The 24,292-nt window shown below is 33.7% G+C and overlaps 2 protein-coding genes across 13 annotated transcripts in view; one reads left to right on the plus strand and one right to left on the minus strand.

Moving 5' to 3' along the window:
- The window catches only part of LOC134845287 (unconventional myosin-VI-like), a 238,167-nt gene that overhangs the window by 144,495 nt on the left and 69,380 nt on the right, over positions 1-24,292 (plus strand). The window lies entirely within an intron of this gene.
- LOC134844637 (carbonic anhydrase-related protein-like) lies at positions 37-20,094 on the minus strand. Of its 10 annotated transcripts, none has more exons than XM_063861426.1 (10): positions 19,995-20,094; positions 16,469-17,416; positions 5,593-5,824; positions 5,197-5,421; positions 4,010-4,090; positions 3,813-3,934; positions 2,554-2,649; positions 2,398-2,460; positions 2,054-2,224; positions 37-287 (listed from the first exon to the last, which is right to left on the minus strand). In XM_063861426.1, the coding sequence occupies exons 2-10, from the start codon at positions 16,553-16,555 to the stop codon at positions 156-158; spliced, it is 1,209 nt and encodes a 402-aa protein (XP_063717496.1). In that variant the 5' UTR covers positions 16,556-17,416; positions 19,995-20,094; the 3' UTR covers positions 37-155. The 10 variants fall into 10 exon arrangements, with proteins under 10 accessions (XP_063717496.1, XP_063717494.1, XP_063717493.1 ...); XM_063861424.1 differs by having other exon boundaries at positions 16,469-17,447; positions 19,906-20,016; XM_063861423.1 differs by lacking the exon at positions 19,995-20,094 and adding an exon at positions 19,906-19,990 and having other exon boundaries at positions 16,469-17,483.

Here is a 24,292-nt window from a genome sequence, read left to right on the forward strand (position 1 = left end):
TTCACGAGAATGTATTCTAAACTTTTACCACTAGATATACTATTATTCTTTGATCAAATACAAATAATTTAAATTATGAGTTAATTCGGTGTTTCATATTCGGCACTTGAACTATAATTTAGGCAGAGAAGGTAAAGTAGCAGAGATTAAGTCATTCAGGCAAATGAAGATTTGACGATTCGGTCGCCCAACAGTTGGCAGGGTCTGAAGTTGTCGCACATTTGTCCCTCTGTGAAGCCAGGAAGATCTTCGCGCGTGAATGCACGTAGTGTTCGGAACTGTGCCATCTGAAACATTTTTAACGTTTATTCGAGAACCATGCAGGGAAGCAAAATTCCAAGGCAGAAAATATAATTTTAGACACAGAGGCGAAGCAGCGCATCGCAAAAATTATCGAGAACACGACAAAAAAGCTGCCTTATGAAGTGAAATAAGAAAAAATAGAAAAAGCCTCGAATTAGTAAAACTTTGCTACGCCTTGGCTCCGAAACTGTGAACTCGAGATCAGGGATCTCACGCCCTGCCCTCTCGGCCACGAACTCTTAAAAATCGGCAAATGCTAGTCAGAAAAAAAGCAGCTATATATGCTAACAAACAGCATTTTGAAAAAGCATTTCAATTATGCATTTCAAAAAATTGCGAAATATATTGAGTTAAAAAATTTATGAAATCGAGTTTTCATGATTGTTATGTTGTTTTTAGGGTTCATTTGATGAACTAAAAATACATTAACTGTGTTAACTTATTTTGATTCGAATGTCAAAGCACATACTATCAAAATGTAAATGTGCCACCAAGAGTAGAGCCAATATTTGCGACTTAGGCTATAAAAAAAGAATAGTCGTAATATTAAACTATCCCTCACTAAACTTCGCTTATTTAAAGATAACCAAAAGAAAAATTATGCAGAAAACTAATTTGAAATGAGGCATCGACCTGAACACCAAAATATATTTCAATTGGACCATTCAAAATCCCAACTGCAAAAACAAATGAGAACAAAAAAACATCGTTCTCTATTCAGGCGAGTAGCGTGGAAACGCAATTTATGTTCAGAACACTCAATTTTAAAGTATGACGTCAAAGTGGTTATGCGGAGCAGAAGGAAATATATTGAATTTTTTATGCCGATTATTTAAGGAGAAAATCACGGAATATTTGTGCTCATGGTGGTTTTGTTTCTCCAGACAAATTTCGAGTTTTGAACAACTCATTTTTGACGGAACTTTTCATCATCCAAAAAATAAGGCTGTCCTGAGCTCAGATTCAAAAAAGTTTTACCTGTGACCTTAGTTATGAGGGTTTAAAGATTCCCAATTTGAGACAATGAACGCGTGATATATTTCGTGCTATAAACGCGTACGCAGAGATTAAATCCGTCTTAGAAATCGTTCCAAAATGAATTGAGGCATGCTATTTGGACTAATATTAAATTCTTTATACGCGAAATACATTACTTTGTTCTTAATATGGCGTGTGGGGGATAATTTTCAAAAAAAAACAACGCATATTTGAAAACTTCAACTTTTTTAACGAAAACTCCATACAGTTTAAAAGGCAGCCAAAACGTGCATGGCTTCGCCCTGATACGAGCAGTCTTGTTTAATTTTGTGCCCTAATGAGTGCAATTTTAGTGCAATGAGTGCCCTAAAATCCTGCAATTTAAACTTTTTCTATAAACCTAGCCCAATTAGAGAAAACTGGATCAATAGGTAAATTTTCATTGAATTTTTTGCTGAGAAATCTATAAAATTAAAATCCACTTACGAAATTAAAATTAATTCAATTTTTTTTGCGCTGTTTCGGCTTTCGCAAATGAAGCGCGTAATTTGCTTTCCTTTTAGAAAATGAATTTGAAATGAAAAAGAAACCAAAAAGCCAAAACTGGGCGCAATCAAATTCTTAGATTTTTCCTTAAAAAACCATAAAAATCAAAACTGCCTATATAAGAGTAGAGTCTTCACTACGTTCATTGCCACTTAATCAAAAACACGTCGAATGACTCAAATGTTATGTAGCGATACCAAGGTCGAATGCGAAGAATAAAGAACACCTGATTTGGGGACATCGTAAGGGGGTATCTGTACACTATCCACGTGACCTCTTCTGAAATTGGGGGAAAAGTGGTGGATCCTATGTAGGACCAGTAGTCCCTCAGATCTCCAGAGGGCAAGAAGCAGTTCGGATTCAGCCAATGCGGCTCACTCACCGTCTTGCTTCTCATCTGTAGAACAGATCAAAAACAATCGTTCATCCTATATTTGTTCTGTTCCTGTATGAGCCTCCTCCAGTACAGTGACTTTCAAAATTTGACTTTTAAAACTGTCTTGGGGGACAGGACATTAATTTACTTGAATTAAATAAAAACTGAATAAAGTTCTCTCTGAGTATACCAACCATGAAATGAATGTCTTCTAAAAATTCCAGGAATGAATTGAAGCCGTGGTTTTCTCTGCCTATCTGAACATGAAAACTAATGTAAGTAACCTGAAAATGGGAAATTTTGAATGTAAAAGCAACTGTTAAGTTGTAACTGATACAAAGCAAACTGACCTGTACAAAAATACTTGTGATTACAACTCCATCTTTACAGCCCAGTGCTTCCTCGTATGTCGGGAACTCATCGCTGTTCCAATGGATTAATTGCACCTAAGTAAATATGGTGCCGTCCCATTTGTACCAACGGTCATTTGTACCAAAATGAAAAATCGGTCCCATTTGTACCAAAATTATTCAACTCGATTTCTGATTGGTCGAATTGTGAACCACAAATTATTACACTAATTTTCTGCTGTTCAAACAGAAGAAAACTAAACAGCAGAATAGTGACCGCCGCAGTCGCGCCAACGTGTGGCGAGCTTGCCAACAGAAGGTAGGACTCTATACGAAAATTAGAGCCGGTTATCGCCGCAAAGCGGCGACGCGCGCGTAGCGCGCCCACCGGCGACCTTAAACCAAGAGCTTAAAGTAGTCGGCTTAATAGTCTTAGGCCAATTGAATATTTTTGGTACTAACGCGATTGATTTTTATTTTGGTACAAATGGGACTGATTTATCGGTGCGTATTCATAGGTTCCAAAATAAAAAACCAGTCCCATAGGTTCCAAAATAAAAAAGCAGTCGCATAAGGTCCAAATCTTTTCATTTGGTCAAAAGACTAAATTAGCCGAGTCTCGGTTTAAGGTCGCCGGTGGGCGCACTACGCGCGCGTCGCGGCGATAACCTTCTCTAAATTTCGTATACAGTCCTACCCTTTGGTGGCAAGCTCGCAACACGTTGGCGCGGCTGCGGCGGTCACTATTCTACAGCTTGAGTTTATGCTGGTTGAACAGTAAACAATCAATCCATAAATTTGTTGGCTCAAATTTCAACCAATCAGAATTCAACAAGATAAATTTTGGAACTTATGCGACTGATTTTTCATTTTGGAACCTATGATTATTGGAACCTATGGGAATTCACCGATTTATCATTTTGGTACTTCTGAACAGAACTATGAATTTTTTATTCGATAAAATAATTATTCCGCAACGCAATCAAAATGCGCTATGTTATCGAAGATTACGTAGCATTATTTAGACTACCACGTTTTCATACTCCTCAGTAAGCAGACAAATAATATATTAACCAATCAGAATCGAGACAAAAAAGAAAGTAATAAGTATTAATTGTTTATTTCGTAACTTTGCTTTCTCATCTCGATTCTGATTGGTTGATTTAGTATTTGTCTGCGTACTGACGAGTAGGAATACGTAGTTGTCTAAATACTGACCGCACTCTGTTAATGAGGTTTGTTTGTTAGTTAATCTTTACCTCCATTGGGTATGCTTTGAAGTTGACAGTGTGTTCCGATCCTCTTGAATCATCGTTTCCCCAGTGGAACCAAACTTCAATTAACTCGTACCGCCGAATGTCCAGCACTCCTCCAGATATATCTGTGCACAAAAATTCATTTTGAACAGACCAGCTGCCACAACAATTATATATAGAAATTGACCTCAACGACTTACAAGATTTTGAGGCTGTTAGAATGTCAGTTGCGGAGTCCAATGATGTCACCAAAGAAGGCCTGTGTTCCTCAAAAGATCCCGCTAAATATAGTGAAAAAAATAGCATACAGACAGTTTGAAAAGAGTCATTGAACGCAAGAAAACAGAAAGAAATACTGACTTGATTTTTGAAAGAAGAAAAAAATATAGATGCATTAAAGTTCTTTGAAATTCTAGAACACTTTATTGTGGTTATGAGAAAACTGGTTCAATAAGTCGAATTTTATTTCGCTGGGAAATCTGAAAACCAAATACCACTTCCGAATCTAAAAGTCCTAGAATTTAATTAAAGATTAACCTTCCTTTTAACTAAAGAAATGAACTGAACTTAAAAAAATCAAAAGCCAAACCGCGAAAAAATAAATCTGAGCCTGAATAATTTTTAAGACTTTTGCTGAAAAAAAAACAGAAAAAAATCATTGCGACCTATTTAAGAGTCTGAAATACGTTCATCGACTCTTAATAATTTATAATTCAACAAAACTACACAATCTACATGAAATTAAACACCGAGGCTGCGCTTCCAAACACTAGGGAGAATACGACAAAAAATCAGCTCTTTAAATTGCAATCATAAACATTAGAAATGAGTTTTGAATTAGTTTTAAAAAAATTGGCTGCGTCTCGGATTCGACCTGCGACCAAGAGATTATGAGTCTCACTCACTAGTCACCCAGCCACGGACGCTTACTTGCTCACAAACACTAGCCAAAAAGAGCAGAAAACAGATGCTATGAAACTTCCAATGCTGCAGATTGTGATTATAGCAAAAGTGCCATCAAATAATGAACAATTTGCCACCAAATAATGAACACTTTTATTTGCGAGTTAGGTTAGAAAAAAACGCTCGCAAGCTCGATAGTGTAAGCAATGTTGCATAGGAATTGTAGCAAAACATTTGGAAAATACGAATATTATTTTTCAACCAAAGAGTTGCCCAAAAGACGAAAATATTGGCTGATCTAAAATTCGACAATTCAGTCGAACATGTCCGAAATGTTCTTTTTTGGATCATAACATTTTTGTTTAAGGCTTTTGATCTTAGCAGAAAACATGCTTTGCAGCCTGATTTGATATGCGTACAAACTACTAGTTGTCCGCGACAATTTTCCGTCAAAAAAAACAATGGTGAAACTGAAAAAAAGTACCTTTCCTGCTCCTAAATGAGAGCAGAATAGTGTATCCGATATTGATGATGTCATAGTTGACGTGGAGATTGTATTGGATCTTCAACATGCCACAATTAGGGTCACTCATGGCTAGGTGAGGCAGTAGATTCACAGGAGATTGCGAAAGACTCCTGTCGTCAAAGTGTCCTCCCTGGCTGTTATCTGAGTCACCCGTTCCCACCGACAACAATTCGGTGTCATTGTCTGAATAAACATCATTTACATTTCAAAAAACAACACTTCATTTATTTTAATTATTGTGGTTTATCGCCATTTTAGGCAATGCTGATGTCACCTTCAGAACGATAATACTTACGCAAAGCGCTCATCGATTATGGCGAACAATGCAAATGTTAATTTAGAAAACGTCATTACCGTCTGTTGAGCAATGATTTAACGCGAAGTTCCCCAGATCGAGCAGCGTGCCTCTGCGACTGCTGTATTGTGACCGGTCTCGTATGGTACTGCAAGATATTCCCATATATGATCCGCCAAAAGAACTGCGGCACCTGAATCCATGTGACAAAGCACCTCCTCCATGTCTTCTGTATTTGGCATGCTTTGATAGAATAAATTTGTAAGCAACAGCAGCATCTTCAGCACGTTCCTGAAATTAAGATAAGTGAACCGTATTGATTAAAACAGTCGCTAATTTAATTATCTGCAGTCTGCACATTGTGTCTAAAGAAAATATATCATATTAAGATGCCGAAATAAGAACAAGCAACTCGACACCACAAAAAATATGTATCTATATATTTATATTTATTCTCCAGTCGAGTTGCGTGTTCTTATTGTTCTGACTTTCATTTTTTATTACATTTAAGTTTTTCATGTTATTACTGCGCGACAGACCTTAAGAGGCAGTCGGAACATTCAGGGCCTCGCCCTGATTCGTGCAGTCTTGTTGAATATATATTTATTGTATTACAAAAAAATAGAACATAGAATAGAGCTTAGGAAAATTCGACAACAATATGGTTAACCTTAGAAACTAAATAAATTTATTTCAAATCACAAACTGGTTATCTTTTTAGATTAAAAAAATTAATTCACTTGCGAAAAAAAAATTTCAGTAGAAAAAACGACAAACTTTTATATGTTCAAAATCAACAATTATAAGAATAATTGTGAAAATTGGAAAATTTCAGCGTAAAAAACATCTGTTAAAGCGAACATTAAGTCAGGTTGTGACTTGAATTGAGTTGAGAAAAAAAGCCAATATTGCCTTTATATCGACTCAAAAATTTTTTGATCAGTTAATTTCCAGTCAAAAAGTGAAAAATTGACGCCATCTATTAGCGCGAGAATATAAAAACTGCAAATTTTGAAAACTGATACCATCGAAAAAGTCCGCGCTATTAGATTATTTGCTGTTCCTTTTTCAGGGCCGCCCGGCAATTTTTTATGCGTATAATTTGCATATTACTTCTCATTGATAAAACACGCTTTTGACTTGTTTTTAAATATTGAAGTAAAATTGCTGATGAAAATCAAACAAAACAAAATTTTTAAAGAGAAGCACCTGAGCAATTTTTTGTCAAAAAATTTACTTTGTAAAAGTGCTAATTCTAAAATTAGTTGTCGGTAATTTTAAAGGCAGTGTTAATAAGATTTTCATATAATTGTGCGACAATTTTCAGTTCAATTCTGTTTTAAATCCCACAAATGATTTGCTTTTACGCAGAGTACAACAGTTGTTTTAGTTGGTACCTGAAAAACGGTCGTTCCAAAGCGCAGCTCAACTGTTTTTCTAGAAACAACATTAAAATCGGGTTGAATTGCGTTCAAAAACAGCGCCCAGTCAATTTTTTTTCTACCTAACGATTGTTTCATTCAAACGATTAGTTTCTTACTTCTGTTTATCAAAACTTGTGCCAAAAAAATATAAATTTTGCTTTCAATTCATTTTTTTTCCAACTGATTCTCGGTCCGAAAAGCAATTGTTATGAAACTTGCAATGGCTCAGATCGCCCTTCGAAGAAAGAGATGAAGCCTTACCGAACATTGTACTAATAAAGTACAGTGGTCCAAATAGCGTACCAAAACTTCAAGCGCTACATAGTCGTTTTCGAAAATCAATGACCTAAATTGAACAATAATGGACCAGAACCAGTCCTTGTGGTAATTGTTTTCAGCAAGCCTTTCAAAAAAATAACTATTGTTCGGATGCAATTTTTAAGAAGGTTTCCATCAATGGATTTGCGTTTGCTTAAACAGTTCCACCATGCATTCGCGTTTGTCCAAAAATTTTAATGAGAAATAACAATTCAAACCTTTTCGAAAGATCAAATAAATCTGCAAAAAATGTTGTTTTTTTTAAATTTTTTTTTGGAAATTTTCTGTTTTGTTGGTAGAAATATCCAGCCAAAATTTTTTTTGCGGAATCCAATCAAAAAAGAAGTCTTTTGAAGTTTTTTAAATTTTCTGTGGTTTGAGCATAAAAAAATGCGCAATGAACTGAAAAATTTTGATAATTTATGGTCTTTCTTTGAATATTTTTGTTTTTTGCTTTTTTTTAGTTTGAAGAAGAAAAATTTTTCATCTATACAGGCGTTATACCCAAACATTAGGTTTGGTTTGATTGTTGATTAGCTATACGCTTTTATAGAACAAGGTCCATGGGGTTTCTTGATATTGAAATTTCAGATCAAGTTATAGCAATGATTCAAAAAGATACGCTATAAGTCGAGGGGTGAAATTTCAATCGTTCATGGATTGTAACACTGTGGTTTGATAGTGCCTTGATAGAGTTTGATGACATAATTTAAATCAAAAGATAGTTGAAATTTTTAGTTTTTACAGTCTTGTTTATCCCGTACTTGAAGGAAAGAAAGATTTATAAGGTAAATTTATTTTGAAGTACTGGATAAGAACTTGAAATTTAGTTCCAAATTTTTCTTTTTGCTGAACCGTGTCGAAAAACAAAGAAACAATTAAGCGAAAATTTTATTTGGTTATTTCTATTTATTTTGGCGATTTGATCAGGCTAAAATTGTTAGTTTTACTTGTTATCATTTGAATTTGGGTTTGATCATTTAAGAACGAATCTTTTTTCTAAGTTCTTGTTAGTTTTCTAAATCTGCTTGCAGCATAATTTCGGCAATTTAATTTGAAAAAAACTTCTCCTTCGGTTTGAGCTTGATGCTTATGAGCACTAAAAAGTCAAAAATTCATATAGCTAAAACCCAGGAAGAGCGAAGAATTTCTTGCAAAATTTTTTTCCATGGAATTTCGTTTGAAAAGAAAAATTTTTTTTTGGCTTATTTAAAAGAACCGGTTTTATAGGGTTTATCAAAACTAAATTTCGTGTACCTTTCCTTCAAAGTCTTTTATAAGATACTCAGTTGAGCTCTTGCCAAAGCACACTGACTCTGTTCTCAAACTTTGGAGAAAAAAAAATTTAAGCCGTGAAAATGTGAAAAAAAAATCAATGTTTTTCTCTAAATTGCGTAGATAATTAATGTTATAAATTCAAAGAGGTTCTGGTGTGATCATAGTTCAAACTAATCAACTTTTTTTGATTACTGGAGTCACTAAATGTAGATTTGTGTTACTAATATTTGTTTGCCCTATAATTTTAAATAATCTCTACACTTTTGGGCTAAGTTTACTGGCATAGTTATAAGACCCCGCCATCTTCTTTTTTAAAAATCTCTGAGTGCCTGTCTTATCGAAATATAAATAGGTTTTCTGATCAAGGTTCCGTCAGCTGATATCGTCTTTCTTTCAGCCAGATTGCCAAGGTTTCTAAATTGTTCTGTTCAAATCAAATTTTAAAATTTTTTTTTGAAGTGCGTGCTTTTTTGGGGACACTTTGAAAATTCATATCAACAATAAGTTTTTTTAGCAAGTTTCAAAAGTATTTAAATTGGTTTCTCTCTCTCCCCAATTTCTGCAAGTAATCAAGTAAATGCAAAAAAATACAATAACACTGATCTCCGCTCCTTTTTCAGTCACTTTTTGTATGGTTACAATTTGTGAGCTGACGTTGCCAAGGAAAAAAATTTAATTGTTCCTTACTTTTTTAAAACTGTTTTAACAACTGAATCGCTCAAAATTTAACCAAGAAAGAAACGAAATTATTGTTTTATGAAAAATTTTGCACTGCTTTCAAAAAATTTTAGCATGTCCTTTGCTTGTTTTGAATCAATTTTGGATGGCTATTGATTTTGTTTCAGTGGGGGTTGAGAAGTTATTTCAAACGAAATTGCAGTAATTTAGGATTGACTAAAGTTGAGTACTTAAAAGATTGTAAACAAAGCTCTCTGCCCGTTTGAAGGACGCAGTCCATCTGTGTTTAATTTGAAAATCAGCTTGTTAGAATTCGTTTTTTTGCGAAAAAAGTCGTTCTAGAAGCTCCCACACCGGTCACTGTACAAACGAATATTTTTGTGGTGGCGATTTATTAATTGAATACAAAAAAGTGTTTTTTTTTGTAAAAAAAAAGAAAAGCTTATTCTGAGTTCCAGTCTATCCGAAATATTTGGATAAGCAGTCAGTTATACCAATAAGTGTAAATACAAGTTTCAAGCTGCTCAATTTGCAGTTTTTTCACGCTCCAGTAATTTAGATGTTTTTGTCCTTTAAAACTTTTTGCCATAACGTTTTCAGATATCTGCTCATCATTGTATAAAAGAAAATTGAACCACCCACCAACAACCCATCATAGTTTCTATATATTGAAATGACTGAATCTTGTTTTCGTAATCCCACTGGTTTTTCAATTCTGGAATGCTCTAGTTTTTTTGTATTCATTGATTTTTTTTTACTTTTGGTTCTTTAATGCGTTGATGCAGTCAAATTATGAATACTTTTTAACTTGATTTTACTCTCAATCGCAAGCTTGTAAAGATCGTATGCTCATATATCGTTGAATTTTTGAAAAATTCCGAGACCGTGAAATTAGGACATTAAAATAAAGCAATAAACAGAATCGACTGTTTGCTAGTAAAACATTATTGACTTGTTTTTGGCAAGAATACTTCATCTTTTGGGTTTTAAGGGATTTTTAAGGCCTCAAATATCTTTGATTCTCAAGAGAAATTTGTTTCGACTCTTTCTTTAGAAAAAATCAACTCTATTTGAGAAAACTTGATCAATTTGTAAACCTTTACAATTTTTCCGTCGAGATTTTCGGTCAAGACATATCGAATTTTGGTCGAGAAATTAGGAACATATCTGAACTGGGTCAAAAAAGTTGAACATTTTTTATTGGGTCGAGAAAGTCGAAACATACCAAATTTTGACCGAGAAATTGGAAATATATCGAAATTTTTTCGAGAAAGTCGAAACAAAAATTGAGCACCTCGACCCGAGATGAAAAGAAACTAACAATCAATGAAGCTGTGAAATAAGCGTTAATTATGATAATACACTTTTTTTCCACTAGATTACACAAAAACTAGCGCAGCAAACAACAATCGGAAAGCAAAGTCCAAAAAAAACGAAGTGACAGATCGTAAAATTTTCAATCACGTGGACTATAAATAGATGATTCATCTCATGTGAAAAACATCTTGAGTGGTTTAAACAAAATCATTCATCATATTTAAAAACCCAGTGATCTTTAGCTTGAGTTAATTACCAGATGCTCAACATCCTTTTTTGTACTATTTGTGAATTGAGAACGCTTCAAATTGGTAATTCAACAAATATTATCGCATTATTTTGCGCGTCTTCAGGTTATGAAGTTTCAAACTATTATGAAAAAATGATCAGATATCTTAAAAAAGGTATGCACCTCAATCAGACAAATTGGAAGAAAAAACATCGCATTTTTTACCAAAATTAGGTAGCAATTTTTATGTAACCAATTTTGAATGCAGCTGTAAGCTTTTGCAATTTTTGAAGTTTTCAGATTTTGCTGCTAATTTCAAGCTAACATGCAAGTTGCTCCAAAAAATTATGGAACTGCTGCTCTAATGTAAGATCCCGTTTCCTTAGCAGCTCAAAAACCGACTGAATTAACAATTAAGAAAATTTTTGCACGGTGAGTTGAAAGATATGGTTCCTTTTATTTGTTCTGTGAACATAACTCATGTAGGTGAATTTTGTTTCAATTTTTCTGATTTTTTTTCATTTTTTTTTGCTTTTTAACAATGTTCTGTTTCATCAACGTCAAAACTATTCTGTAAGAATCGGCAAAAAACGCTTCATCTGTTTCTTCTTCAATCTGCACCTTTACAAGAATTGCAAAACAGATTTTAAAAAACAATAAAAACTGTTAGAAAGCTTAGGCAGTAGACACTGAGTGGAAAACTGCAAAAAGACAAACGATAGACCGACGATTGTGTCACAGAAAATGATATGAAAGCAAACAAGTCAAGAAATTGAAAAAAAAATGGAAAAAACTTGAACTACAAGATTTCCTCTTGTTTGCTTGCAATTATTTTTTTCGAGGATAAAGTGTCACAGAATTGTCGAAAATGGGAAAAACCAAAATTGTTTTTCCAGAGATAGTTTTTAGGCTGAGGCATGTTAATCCGAAAACAAATTGATGCCATAAAAAAGTTAAGGTAAACAAGAAAAGTTGTTTACAGAAAAAAATCAAGATCCCCAGTACAAAGCACTCAATCTCAAAACTGAATACAGCAAAAAAAGAGATCCCGATTGGGTTGCAAACCTCAGTCAGAGTAGAGGTTGTATGTTATCTCCTTATGTATGTTATCAAACAACCAAACTTGCAGTATAAGATTTGGAATATTATAATTTGGAAACTAAGCCCTCAAAAAACTCAAAGAATCTCCAAAACAATTTTTTCAAGTGGAAACAGAAAACTCGCATTTGATATCGCTTGCTAAACCAAGCGTAACAATGCACACCAAGTTTATGAATCAAGATATAAGTAGCCATATAAAAGCAAAAGATCAATTTAATGACAAAATCATGTTGTTAACATGCGTATCCTAGAAGCTGTGAATTTTTTGAGAAGCGCAAATTTTTTGATAAACAGCTTTTGTTGCTCTCTCCCTATCGAGCAGTTATTTTAATAAGCAGAATTAGTTTAAAAAAAGACAAAAAGTTGTTTGAAAAGTCAAAACTGGAAACTAATAATTTTATATCAAGACTCAGTTTTTGTTTTGAGATAGCAATTAGATACACAGGAGGTACAACATAGTAATAAAACAAAATCTCTATTAGTGCTTTTTCAAAACTTGGTTTGATTATCAACTCATCGATTTCTCGAGCGAAACAAAATTCAGAGGTATCATTCTATAAAATAAACCCAAAGTTTTGTCTAGTTGTCTAGTTACGAACTACTTTTTCGAGTCATAAGTTCAAAGTGTTTAAGATAAAAACGCATCTCAAAATCGGTCATTTTGTCTTGTAGAGTGAAATTTCCAAAATTGAATAGAGTTGAGCAATTTTTAATAAGCAGTTTGTTTTTTTAAGTATCCTGCACGAAGTAAAATTTAAATAAAAAAAAATCACATATGTTTTTACCAAAGAGTACTTAGTCACTTCAAATGTTGAGCTTATCAACTTGATATATGGGTTGATTGATGAAAAATCTAAACCTCGAGTGATAAAATCCAATTGATTAAACTAAAAACTTTGGCCAGCAAAAATATTTGTTGTTCAATCAAACGAAAGTTTGTGAGGAACATTCAGTCAAACAATTCGAAGATCAGTAGATGTGAATTACTAATTTAGTTTAAGCCAACTCAAAAAGAAGTGATTAAGGAACTCAGGGTTCAATCATAACAGAAGTCTAGTGTAAAATCATCGAAAAAACAACAATCCATACCAAAAACTCAATCCGTCGAAAATTTTAAAAACGCGTTACACCACCAATGTCCAAGTACTTTTAAAACATAACAAAAAAAACATCACGGCTAGTCATCTTCTCCTAAGTACTAAATTCAAAATAGGCAAAGAAACTAGCCTGTTATGGATAAAACACTGATTATGTGGACCAAACACTATGTGTGGGTGTGATAGAAATATGAATACGGAAGAATTAAGAGGTGGACGAAAAACTCAATAAACTCAATTCCAAAAAAACTTAAACTACAAAAATTCCTCCTGTTTGCTGGCAATTGTTTCTATTTTGTGGAAAAAGTGTGGAAAATTTTCCCAGAGTTAATTTTTTCAATCCACTTAGGTTGAAGCATGTTAATCCGAAAACAAAATGACGCCATAAAAAGTTGAGCTAAACAAGAAAAGCTGTTTACAAAAAAAATTCTAGATCCCCAGTACAAAGCATTCAATCTCAAAACTGAATACAGCAAAAAAAAAAAGAGAGTAGAGGTTGTATGTTATCTCCTCATGTATATATCAAACGACCAAACTTGCTGTATAAGATTTGGAATATTGTAAATTGGAAACTAATTCATCAAAAAACTCAAGGAATCTACTAAACAATGTTTTCAAGTGGAAACAGAAAACTCGCATTTGATATCGCTTGCTAATTTTAAGCGTAAGAATTGCAGACCAAATTTATGAATCAAGATCTAAGTAGCCATTTAAAAGCAAAAGATCAATTTTATGATAAAAAATGTTGTTAACATGCGTATCCTAGAAGCTGTGAATTTTTGAGAAGCGCTAATTTTTTGATAAACAGCTTTTGTTGCTCTGCCCTTATCGAGCAGTTATTTTAATAAGCGGAAAAAGTTTTAAAAAAGACAAAAGGTTTCAGACAAACTTCAGACCTTGTCCTAGTTCCTTGACATTCCTGTAGAGTGGTCGAAACGAACTACTATCAATAATCTCAGAATATTTCGGTCTTTTGAACAAGATTTTTTTTGAAAAACTTCCTTTACTGCAAATTTAATTTTCTTGAAACAAAACAATGAAGCCCAAGGAAGTTAAGCTTGTCATTTTTCAAAATGATCAAGAAAAACTTTAACGATAGTTGTTATGCTAAGAACTTAAGATAGAATTATAATCGATACGTTTTTTTATATTTTGCTTAAACTGTTTCTCGAATTTTTGATAGATATTTATAGTGCAAAATATTTTGGAAGAAATAGGAAAAGAAATTTTAAAGTCATTGGTCATTTATTCAGTCGTAATAAAAATTTCAAAAAGTATTTGAGAAATTTTTCATTTAGAAAATTGAAAACGCACATTTTTTCATTAAAACATAAAAAGCGCTAGGAGTTTTGAAAAAACGATTGTTTTAACTTTCTGTGATGAACCATTTTGAGTGATCATATGATAATTCGACAGAAAGATTTCTACTGCAATCAAATTCATTAAATTTTTTTCCTAATTAAGCAACAGAAATGTTTTCAGTTTGCAAAAAGAGAAACAAAGAAACTGCAGTTTCGATTTTTGTCTTCTATCCCAGAAATTGGCTGTGTATCATCTGGCGCTGACGAAAACGTTAAGGATTGAGTTGAAGTTTTCTTACATCATATTTCAGTTCATATAACCTTATAGAAAGATACTATCTGCTATCTGAAACGATTTTTAATTTAATTTTTCATGTGAAAACTTGTTGCCCTGAAACTGTAAGATCCAAGTAGGTGGCTATAATTCATTTAAATTGATTTGAATGACTTTTGGTTGTTTCTAAAATTCATATGATTATCAGCAACATAAATTAAAAAATCAGCAACATCTATCGGAACCCCACTAAAATCTATTAAATTTAGTTTCAAAAGTTGTCTCTACAGGCCAAGTTTAGTGTCTAAAAATCTATTTCAAAATGATTCAAGTCAATTTGTTTGGCCGATTAATGCTTAAAACTATGCTTTCGAAAAAAAAAATTCGTGATTTCAATACGATTATTTGTTTGTTGCTGCTTAAAAAAAAATTAGTAATAAAAAAAGCAGAATTACTAATACTGCTTAATAGAAATAATTTGATACAAAAAATCATCCAAAGAAATCAAGTTTTCGCAAAACTTTTATTGAAAATCTTTGAAGTTTATTTGAATATCATGATTCAATCCAATAAATCCAAAAAGGCACGAAAAATTGATTTATTGAGAGCAAATAGTTTGTCTCAATTAAATAAGGAATGACTACAGAGTCAAAACAGTGAGACAGTTTGGCTTCGCATTAAGAAAAATAAATCGAGCAGGATTATCATGAAATAGCCAATTGCCAATTTTCCGACATTTTCTTGATGCATGAAATTCAAATAAAACGGACCAGCAAATAAAAAATATAGCAAATAAAATTGATTGAACTCGACAAAATGCTTAGAAAAATGAAACATCAAAAAACAGAAAAGTGATTTTTCAAGTTGGTTAATTTAGATTGGTTAATTATAATTTTAATACCAAAATGTTTAAGGCTAAGCTCTTTAATCTGATCAAAATCGATCTCAATTCATCTTTGCCCACGCGAAATGCACCGGAAATTTTTTTTTTATAATAATTAGCTGGAAGCTTTCACCAGGCAGTTTTTTAAACATTTAATTGACTTTCTTTGCAAAAAGTAATGGCAGGTGAAGTTTTCAAAAAGTTTTTTGTTGTAAAACATTAGGCCTTTTTGTGCCGAATTTTGATGAAAGTGACGGAGTTTTTGTGCACGGGGTGTTTTTTTGGCGCACAGTCAATTCGGCCAATTATAAAATCAAACAATTCAGCCCGAAAAAAAAAGACATTTAGTTGGCACAATTGGGGCGGTAACTAATATTGGCTGATTTGTCTCTGTCTGAAAACTTTTGGCTGAATTGTCTGAATTTCATATCGTCTGAATTGTCTTTTGTCGAATACTCTGTACGCGTTTTTTTTCTCCAGACAAACTTTTACTTTTTAATAAGCCATTTTAGTCGGACATTTTTTATATCAGCCAAAAGGTATTGTCGACTTGAGCTCAAATTTTTCACCTGTTGTCCTTTTTTGCAACGTTATGGGGCTAAAGCATGCCATTTTGGGCTAGTTAAGGAGCGATATATTTTGTGCTAGTAAAGCGTAAGCGGCGATTAAGTCCCCCTTAGAAATCTATCAAAAGTAAGTTGAGGCATGCTATTTGATCTATTTAAAACTTAGCTATATGCTAAATGTATTACTTTGTACTTAACATAGCGAGTGGCGGGATAACTTTCGCAAAACAATCTGAAAAAAAATATATATATATTTTTTTGAAAATTTCTGATTTTTGTTAAGCGAGAACACTACTCCATAGATTTTGAAGGGCGGTCGGCACATTCAGGGCTTTGCCCTTGTACGAGCGGTCTTCTTTCCTTGTAAAAATTCATGCAAAAGGGTTTATTATTCCGTCCCCGAAAATGATATATCAAACCGCTCCAAAACTTGCTTCCAATCGAAAGTCGGAAGAACAAAATTACTCACGTAGTATTTTGAATGCTTTTCCCTTTCCTGTGCTTCTTCTGCCCTCAATTTCAGAAATTCTTCCCATATTAATTTATTTGCGCCCATTCAGGATCATTACCAAGTTATCCAGGTACTTTTGCCACGAAAGCTTCTGGCTTCAATGTCAGTTTTGATCCCCAATTATTTGGTCTTGTTGAGTAATTTTAGAAGTAAAAAATAACAGAGAAAATAAAATAGTTACTTCGTGAGATACTGAATATCAGCTCGCAAGTGTAACATGCGTTTTCTAGCGTGGGCGAAGGAAATAAGAATCAGGGCTATTTAAAAGTACAAATGTCTCTTTCAGATGGTGCATTTATCATGAATCAGCCGTAGCCCAACTGCTCTCGAATGCTTTTCAATCGTTAGACAAGCAATGTTCGGTTCGCTGCCGTTTATACTCCCAGGGGATGACAAATATTGGCACAAGAACCAATTTAAATCAGGTATCAGGGCGTAGCTACAATAAAATGAACAATATATGGCTTCTTCTTCTTTTTTCTCAGGTTTCCTTCGGACAGGGCGATTTGTTGATTTTTAACTCCTCAGGTAAACGAAATAGCCATAAAATACATTGGAACTCAAATGAGTTTTTTGACACAGCTTGTAATCAGAGATCAGAAAACAATTTAAATTCCGCTCTATCCTTTTTTGGACACTTGAAAGGCAAATTCCAATAAATTTCTGGCTTTTTAGCGATTCTAGGAAGAGAACCTTTCAGTAACTGGTTAATCAAATTAAGGCGGGGCTAAGTAAAAGCCAGTTAGAACTGGTTCGCTGCTTCCAGTTTAGACTATAAAATGTAGACATCATACCCACTTACGGTTGGTTGGCTTACTCTTAAAATGTATGGAGGTTCTGATTGACACAATAAAGAGTAACAAACAATATGTAATGTGATCAAACTTCGAGCAAACATGAAGACCTCTTTAATATAATAGTCCAAACAAACTTAATGCTTCAAGTTAAGCGGAAAAGCCAAAATACCGCATCACTAATAAAAAAAAAAAAATTACTGTCGAAATTTTAAAATAAGTGAATCTACTTAACAATTGCCCCCCCCTTTCAAGACAGGGGGGTTGTTAAGTAGATTAAATTGCCGAATTTTCAACCAAGATGTCAAATTTCCACCCCACCCCTAAATCCGCCCCTGGTTAAGTAGATCCAAATAAGTAACCAATTTTTGAATAGCTTCAAAATTTGAAACAGAGATGAACAATCAAAACAAACTGATTTTACTGCAAAATAGTTAATAAATAATAAACTGATGATTTGACTTGGATATAGCTGAAAATCTTGCTTGCTTTGCTAATTAATGAGAAATAACGGACAACCCCTTAAAAAAATTTTCAAAATAATTTCTCATCGAAAACTTCAAATACTCAAAATGAACTGACTTCAAGGTTGGGGTCGAATGCCGGGGGAGGTTAGGGGGTATATAAAACATGGTTTGTTTTGACTGATCGGTTATCCAGATTAATTTTTCACTTGATCACGTTTTGGGCACCTGGGGGGTGCTTAAATTAAGATAGCTCTGTTTCAATTCTATTTTACACGAGGCACCCGCGGTTCCGACGAGACGCAAGAAAATAACCACCGCCATCGTTATCAGCAATCTTTTTTACGCATCCACCCTTCTGGGAAGTTAATCTATTTATATTTGTTCCTTTCAAAATATATCCTCTGTATTTTAATTCAGAGACTCTTGTGAATTGAGCCATATCCTCATAATTTCAAAGAGACTGCGTATCAAGAAATTGTAACTAGTTAAGCGTTGAGCCTCGGGCAATATTGGCATTTTACCCACAATCAAATCGATTTATTCTGTGCTTTGAAGCCCAAAGCGATTTCGAAGAAAAGCTAAATTAGAGTTGTGTTTCCAGAACTCTGCGCTTGACTGTGAAAATCTGTTCTGACCATAATTGGTTAGCATTTGGGGAAAAAAGTAATTTTAAGTAACAAACAATTAAAAAATTTTAAATTTACTTAAGCACACGTTTGAGCAAGCATCTCAAGTCCAATTTTGTAATTTATTGAAGGGTTAAATGACCTTGACACCTTGAATAGTCTCTCTAGATTGAAAATTTGTAAATGATTTTACCCTCAAAATCACCCTTAGTAATTTCAAAAGCATTCAAATTTGGTTAAGTGCTTCAAAAAAAGGAGTGAATTTAATCAGTCGCCGCCTCTATTTGGACACAGTGGTCGAGTAGATTACGAACCCAGACAGTGATTGAAAGAGGGGGCTGCCTCGTGAGAAAAGAACCGAATGACAGAAATTGATCAGCAAATAGATATTTGGCGTCAATATATACTCAATTCTTGAGGGAGCGCGCGTCGAGAAAACGCATTTTTTTAAATCAAAAACTTCCAAAGAGTGACTAAAAATGTCATTTTGAGGCATTTTCTTCATAAATTTGGCTGCGTTTCAGAAACTTTGTCATTATTTATGTAGGTTGTTCATCGTTTTTGGGGAGGTCTAATAATCATTGTGGTCAACCTAAAACAGTCGAAAAAATTTTCAAAAACTCTTTGAAAATCCTCAACCAACCCCTCGAGAAGTGGTTTGAAGTGGTTTGAAACTTTGTGCAAATCGGCAACATAGAAAAAGACGGGGTGTCAATGAAATCGAGAAATGAGACGGTGCATGGGGGGAGGAAGCTCTTTTTGAAACACCACTTCACAAGCACCCAGAGTCGATAGCTCGAAACTTGGGAGCTTACAGCATAACGAAACTAAAAATTAGAGATTATTTTCCTGGTTGTGATCAACTAAATTAACTAATTGATTCAAGTATTCGATAAATTGAAAGTAAGGCAAAAAAAAATTAAACCAATTTGGTCACAGTTAATACTATCCGATGCCGTTATTAATACTTTTTTCTGTGATTAGACGGATAAGATAATAAATGGTGAAAGCAAGTAAATCAAAATTTAAAAGGATATTACAGCTGTCTCACGAATCTGTCTGAAAAACAACTGACCTATGTCTTGTTACGTTTCCGGATCAGATAAAAACAAACAAAAATCTTCTGTACATCAAAACGGAAGTTCAGAAAACGACTAAAAATATTTTGATTGCTTTCTAGTTTGATTGTTTTGGTAAACAAGAAAAGCGCCAAAATAAAACTGTATTGAACTTGCAAGCAAAGATAAAGAGCTATTCGATCCCTTGTCTTTAAACATAGATCAAGCAGGCTTCAGTGTGTTTAAATTTAGATTTAGCGGTGTCTTTTTTAAATAGTAGTTTCTTGATGAAAAAATATATCATAAATTTTAAGAAAAACGATTTGTCGTAAAAAGAGAGCAGAGAAACCTGAAAGCAAAAAGCCGGGAAAACACGTCGAGTGTGTTTAAAATAAGAAAACAAGGAAAACGCTTTTGTTTTTATCTAAATATTTTGACTTTAACACGCACCGCTTGAATAATTGCAGAAGTTACATTCTTGAGAGGATCAGAATAGCGCTGATATTTTCTCTAACAGCATATACGAAACTATAAATTACCTTCTTCTGTATCAACTCTTCGAACAGGAAGTCAGTTTTATGAAACTGACGAAACTGAGATAGTAATGGATCTAATTTGAAACCACTTTGATCTGATAAATCTGTAGTCTCTTCGAAATTAGAACTGCAATAACTTCACTTTTTGAAGACTAGGTAAAGTCAATAACGACTTTCACATGACTGAAAACTCTTCAGCTGTTATGAGTTTTAGCGTGAATTAACAGAGGCTTACTAACAGGTTTACGGAAAGATAAAACGCTTCCCATGAAAACCTCCCATTTTGCTGATCATTTTTATGATACCAATATGTGCCTGACTTACCACAAATTCAGGCCACAAGCGCTTGTTACGCTTTTACTAAAATCTTTGGTTGTGCCTGCAGCAACGTCTCTGCGATAAGTCATCGGCGTTTCCTTGACTATTAACAATGCTTTATGCTAAGTTTATTTTCAAGTTGCTTATACTACTTTGCAATCATCTGCTTAATGAGTCGGCTTTTTTTAACCAAATTTTCTCAGAAAATTTTTGAGGATGAAAAGGTCCCATATACGAGCTATTCAGCTTATTGCGGATAACTGCTTTTGTGAACCTAGTTAAGAATGACGTTCATCATTGAAACAGTCCCCTTTCGGTTGAGAAGCAGAGACGTAGGTAGATTTCGGCTGTACTCAAACTATCAAGAGTTGCTCTTATAAGAGCTCAAGCCAAAGCAATATAACTCTACTGTGCTTGACACAAACTAAAATTGTAGTCATATCAAAAGATAAAAACTTAAAACTAATGTATAGTTTATTAGTCAATAACACACAAGCAACATCTGTAAACCGTTTTTTGCTCGTTTTTTGTTGTTCGAGGTGCTCGTTTTTTGGTTTAAATTTCAAAGTCGAGCAATTGCAGTATTCCCAATTTCAATATATTGAACCATACCCAATTTTGGTCCAGGGAGTCGAAACGTTAACAATTTTAGTCGAGAAGGTCGAAACATAGTTCGAGAAAGTTAAAACATAGGTCGAGCACAGTCAAACCATACCTGATTTTAGTTGGAAAAAATGAAACTTAGGTCGTCCACAATCTACTTTTTTAAACAGTCTGCACAGAAAAGACCTTTGTCAGAAAACGGCTACTGCAACAATCAGTTGAGGAGATTTGCTTACCGCAAAACTTAAAATTTGAGGGAAAAGTTTTTAGATGTTGGAAATCTAAGGATTTCTGCGGCAAAAACAAGTAACTCTTCGAAAATATCCCAAACACCAGTTTTCACCTGAACATTTTTAATCCTGATTTGTAGAGAAAATAAAAGCAAAATTGGGAAGTTCAATTTAGGAAAAAATAGTTTAGTTGGAGGAAATTTGCCTTTTACAGGTTCTTTCAGTTTATTTTCAAATCAAGCATAACCACCAAAAATCTACCAAAAGCATACACAATTGTTTTTGTCAATTTTTCCATGTTATCTGACAGCCGAGAAGGCCGAGAAGGTATATGGTTTTAAATTGTCCATACATAGATCTTACGTAGATGTTCCTAATACTATGAAATCAACCACTTTAGATTAAAACCATTCTTCTTGATGGTTACTGTTATTTGTCAAGCTCTTCCTAAGTTTTTTTTCAACTTACGATGGCAAAATTTTATTCATTTTCATTTCCAAAAACTTGTATGAAATTTAGATGTGTGGGTTTAACCAAGCAGAGACAATTTTACTACCATAGAACGTAAGCATCCTTTTTGGAAAGTTATCGCTAAACTCGTGTTCAAAAAAAAAGTCAATAATTTGTTTGTTTCCACAGCCTTATTCTTTATAAAATCTTCACAAACTAAAATTTTAAATAACTTATCTCTTTTCCAAAAACCAATATATGAGCACTGGAGAAATCGCAAAAATGAAGGACCATATAGTTTTCTCCGTAAAGATTCGAAAAATGGCATTTATAAATGAGGTAAAAATAAAAAAATGCAAAAGTTTCTGATGACTTTCTGATCAAGTCCTATTATACATTTCCTTTTTGTAATCAATATGCAAACGTTAAAATAATAGCCTACACTCAATTTCTTTAACATTTTCAAAAAGTTTCAAAGAAAACTCAAAATTAATGAACTTCTTAAAACAAATTTCATGATTCGTAATCCAAGTTTTATCATACATGAGCTTGAGCTATTCAAATTACGGTGGAAAATAAAACAAAGGAAACTTAAGTGGGTGTTTTTGACCACATTGCATTTTAGGTACGGAATAAGTTACGCATCTTTTTTTTTTCAGTACGATTCCCTGAGTAAACCGCCCCTAAAGCAAAGAAATCTGCTTTCAACAATTCAAGTGTCCAAAAAACAGAAAAGACTTAAGTTCAAGGTCCCTTTCTTCGATAAGATTATCAATTGGATTTTTTCCGTTTTTTGTGTAAAGAATAAAAAATAAAATTCAAATATTTCCTGACAGATTTTTTTCAAATAATAATAAAAGAATTTTTATTAAAGAAACAGACCACTCATTGAAATGCTGGACCCTGATTGGTTGATCTTGAAGCAAGGGTGATAGTGAAAAACAATCGATTCTGATAAGTTGGGTTCATTCAAGCAACAGGAAATAAAATCAATTTCTTTCTGATTTTGTTATACTTATAAGTAACTGCTCTATACTTTATTTTTTAAATCTCCATTTTTTTCGGATGCCAGTTCTCAACAGGTAAAAAAGAGAAATGCAAGGACTTCAGTAAAATGTATGTTCTGTTGCATGCTGCTCGACATCAAAAATGATGTGTTCGAGGAGTTATTTTGTGTCCAGAATATATTTTTTATACAAACTCGCAAGGAAAATTGAGTTCGTCGACTGGTTGAGCCACGTATCTGCTCGAGTCAAGAACCTCAGGATAGTTCGTTTCAACATGTTCAGACCAACTAACCTTAAAACATCCAAATCGAGAATCGTTAGGGACTTTTTTTGAAAAATTGAGGTAAGATCCGAAACAGTTTTGTGGAGTTTCGATGGATATTTTGCCAATAGTTGAAGATGTTATAGAGAAAAACATTTCCCTTCATAATTAAGATATCGACTTGAAGATGGAGGACAAGTATCGGTAAATACGAGAGCACTGAGAAAAGTCTACGATGTGAAAACCATATTTTTACGACAATCTTAACGACAGTTGGTTCAAATGCTTTCGGTGCCAAAGTTGCAAGTTTCCTGAAAGCAAACAACTAAAACAAGCATTTTCTATGAAAACACTTTTCAAAAGTTTTACCCGAATCTTTTTTGCATTTCACGTGAGACGTTTGAGTGTACCAAAGAGCAAATTGTATTTTACAAAATGTCGCCATTTTTGACTTAAATCAATTTGTGTTTTTTCCTGAGATTTGCAATCGACAAAAACAATAGAAAGAATTGGTAAACGTGTACGCAATTTAGTATCAGTTTCACCAAGTGTGATCAATAAACCCATTTTTTTGTGACAACAATCCATAATTCCGAATAATTGAAATTGTGAGTAAGTTGAAATTGTGATTTGAAAAGATTTAAAATAAAACGCAAGTAACATCAAAAAGCCCATACATACAACTTTCAGCATCTTTAAAAAACGAGGCATCTTTCAACGATGAGGGAGAAACCGACGCACCTACCCACTTTCTCAGGATTCACTAAAATCAATTGATTGATCTATTGCAGTATCTAGAGATACACACCAATACAGCACTACCAGCATATGGTTTGAACAGTGGCCGCTATGATATCATCCTCTTTGAATCATAGGTAATTCCCTACCATTTCAATGAAAAGAAACTTGAACCTTCAGATAGCAAGAAAGGCATTGACTTATTTTTCAGGTTTGGGTATAACGGGCTATTCAGCTGCTGGACATTAGTTTTTGGGCGGAGCACTACCTTAGACTCTTTTCTAGAGCTTAAGAAGCCAGTGAGATGAGAATTTACTTTCCCGACGACTGGCATGATACTCCCAACAAGCTCGATGAACAACAACTAGCACTGTAGGATGTCTTATAAAGCAAGTTGAAGAACAGGCCTTCCTCCGATGTAATAATGACGTTTTTCAAGAACATTCTCAAGCAAGGGTTAACTAAGGAGCAAGCAAGAAAACTCGGATTAAAAACTAAATCACCTAGAGGACTAGAAACCTACAATCATTTAAAATCTATTTGGGAGCTGGACAACAAGTCAACCTTTTTATCTACAGCAGTATAACTGCAAAGATGTTGTTTCTAACCTTGAAGCAAGGCAGAAAATGATCAATTTTAAAGCACTAAAGCTTGGCTGCCCACTAAGATAAAAAACCAATCTTTCTATACATG

Source organism: Symsagittifera roscoffensis, chromosome 4, assembly GCF_963678635.1.
Source record: "Symsagittifera roscoffensis chromosome 4, txSymRosc1.1, whole genome shotgun sequence".
Lineage (NCBI taxonomy): Eukaryota > Metazoa > Xenacoelomorpha > Acoela > Convolutidae > Symsagittifera > Symsagittifera roscoffensis.